Here is a 2,451-nt window from a genome sequence, read left to right on the forward strand (position 1 = left end):
ATTCAATAGGATGGAAAACCTTAACAGCAACTGCTTGAAAGCTTGTGTTCAAATCTATTTCTTGAGCTTCAAATCCATTACGGACACAAATTGCAGTGCCACCTGAGGCTCTAAGGTGTAAAGTATCAATCGAATAGAAAATAGAATAATTTTTCATTGTAGGTGTTTGAGAACTTTTAAAGTGAGATTCTTGAATGCAAATTAAAACCGGGTTAAATTCTGCAATAAGCATTTTCAGTTCTTCGAAATGGGCGTAAAAACCATTACAGTTCCATTGTAGTAGGGTAATTTTGAAAATATTTAAGATAACAGTCAAAAATCGTACAATCAAAACCATTTTGAGTCAGTGCAATAGTGCAGACGTTCTAACTGCATCCCTCAAAATCCTAAAGTTTTCTGACATTGTATCGTTAGTATCTGGGCCATGTGGGTGATCATTTGAATTTTCAGTAATATCAACTGTGGTATCATTAGTATTAGGAGGTTTATATATAGTGTTAGTTAACTGTGGTATATTTACGTTGTTCCTATCATCAGTCGTATCCGTCTTTGTCATCGTCGCCTGTGGCAACAGTGGTTTCGGCATCATTTCGGTCAGCGTTCGGGCTTCCGTAGTTCCATCGACGTCGGGAGTGCACACGAGAGAGAAGTTTTGGTGAGAACTGCTTGTTTCCGGTAACTCAAGAGAACAGGTGGGGCTTGATGGTGGGTTGTTGATTTTTCGTTCATATGCTCGCTGTTGTTGGGGTTGTTGGCTTGGTGTTGGTGTTGTAATTGGTGCCACGCTGCTTTGCACAACGTGGGCGAATGTTGGTCGAGATGATGGTAAAAATCCAAAGACTGCTTGTGGTACCTGGAGGCGTCGTTTTTGTCTCGCTTCTTTCATTGGAATTCGTTCAGTAACTCTTAAATATTCTCTGGATTTCTAATTCGTCGATAAATTTCGGACATTGTTTAGACAATGCATGATGGCTTCCGTTGCAGTTGATGCAGGTAAATGGTCTGGGGCATGGTGTTCCGTTGTGGAGTAGAAGTCCACAAGATGCGCAAACTTGGTTACCTTTACATTGATCTTTTCGATGTCCAAATCGGAGGCAGCAAGTACATTTCATTGGATTGGGAACGTACAACCTTATGCGGCAGCTGTAAAAACCAACTTCAATCGTCTGTGGCAAGTAACTCAGATTGAAGGTGAGAATAAACGAGCCGGTGTCATCAAGTTTGCCTTTGGAATTCTCCCGTTGCATGCGCTTAACTTCTGTCACATGGGCTTCCTTCAGATATTCCAATATATCAGTGTCATCGAGCTTGTTCAGATCCGGGCAAAAGATGGTTCCTTTGGATCGATTCATCGTGGTATGTTCAGTGATTTTGACGGAAACACTTTCACATAACTTCGTTAGCTTCAGAAGTTTTTCCGCTTGGTAACGATCAAGGGTCTTCAGAAGTAACGTACCTTCCTTGGATCTCGAAATTTGTACTCCAGATGTTATGTTGTCGAAGTACTTTTTAACAACAAACGGATTGAGATCGTCCATGGTGCATTCTGGATCCGTCCTAGTTACGACCAGAAACCGTCCGCCATTATCGCAACCTCCTGTCCTCAACTGCTTGACGAATTGTTGCTCGTGGAGGTCGTTTCGCTGTGCTGTTCTTTTCCCATTTTTTTGGTTTTTGGCTGTTTTCCATCCAATAGTTCCGTTGCTTTCTTCATCAACGGTCAAAACTTGAAACCTTGAACCAAACGTGGTCGGTGGGGTCCCGCCACCTGGATCGGCGGCCATCTTTCGTGTTCTCCTACTATAGGTACTCAGTGGGGTACTCGCACAGGTCTCAAAAAAATACTACCGATACTACCGATAACGAGATTTGAATAAAAGAATGCCTAACTCTGCTCTTGAAGACGATGTGATTCGCTCAGAGGTTGAAGTCAAACTGTACACATTCCTTTTTTCATCTAGATTATAAAACTAAACTACGAGCTGAATTTGAGTCTGAATTTTTATTTGAATTCTGCGGATCTGAAACCTGCCTTTTTAACCTGAGTTCAAAATATGAATTCCGAAGCTGACAGCGTATTTTCAAACGTTCCAGATAATATTTATTTTAAATTATGAACCAACAAGCGAAATTTGTATGAAAACCCTCAACCAGTAATTTTTTATAAGGATTTTGAATTTTCGGCTTTTAAGGTGAATTCTTTCTTTAGTTATTTATTTGACACTTAATTTGAAAATCTTTAAAAAAATGCGAAGCTTAAAACTGTTTAAGATTTTTTAATTCTGGTTCACTATTATGAAACTTTCTTTAGTTACATTTCTGCAGAATAATTTTAAGTAAGAATGATATAATAGTAGTTTTTTTTTCGCATTCCAAAATGATGAGTTTCGAATATGGAAAATGCATCAAGTTGAGGGTTAAAATGCATAACCAAGCTTCTAATCAAGATTT

At 39.3% G+C, this 2,451-nt stretch overlaps 1 protein-coding gene across 1 annotated transcript; it reads right to left on the minus strand.

Annotated features, from left to right (window-relative positions):
• Positions 1-896: 896 nt before the first annotated feature.
• Positions 897-1,784, minus strand: LOC129759438 (uncharacterized). Its single transcript, XM_055756894.1, has one exon. It carries the CDS (start codon positions 1,782-1,784, stop codon positions 897-899), a length of 888 nt encoding a protein of 295 aa, XP_055612869.1.
• Positions 1,785-2,451: the final 667 nt, after the last annotated feature.

The sequence above is a fragment of the Uranotaenia lowii genome, chromosome 1 (genome assembly GCF_029784155.1).
Source record: "Uranotaenia lowii strain MFRU-FL chromosome 1, ASM2978415v1, whole genome shotgun sequence".
Taxonomy (NCBI): Eukaryota; Metazoa; Arthropoda; class Insecta; order Diptera; family Culicidae; genus Uranotaenia; species Uranotaenia lowii.

Bases quoted from the DNA above. Each gene is read 5' to 3' on its own strand.
- LOC129759438 (XM_055756894.1), bottom strand. From the start codon at position 1,784: ATGGCCGCCGATCCAGGTGGCGGGACCCCACCGACCACGTTTGGTTCA.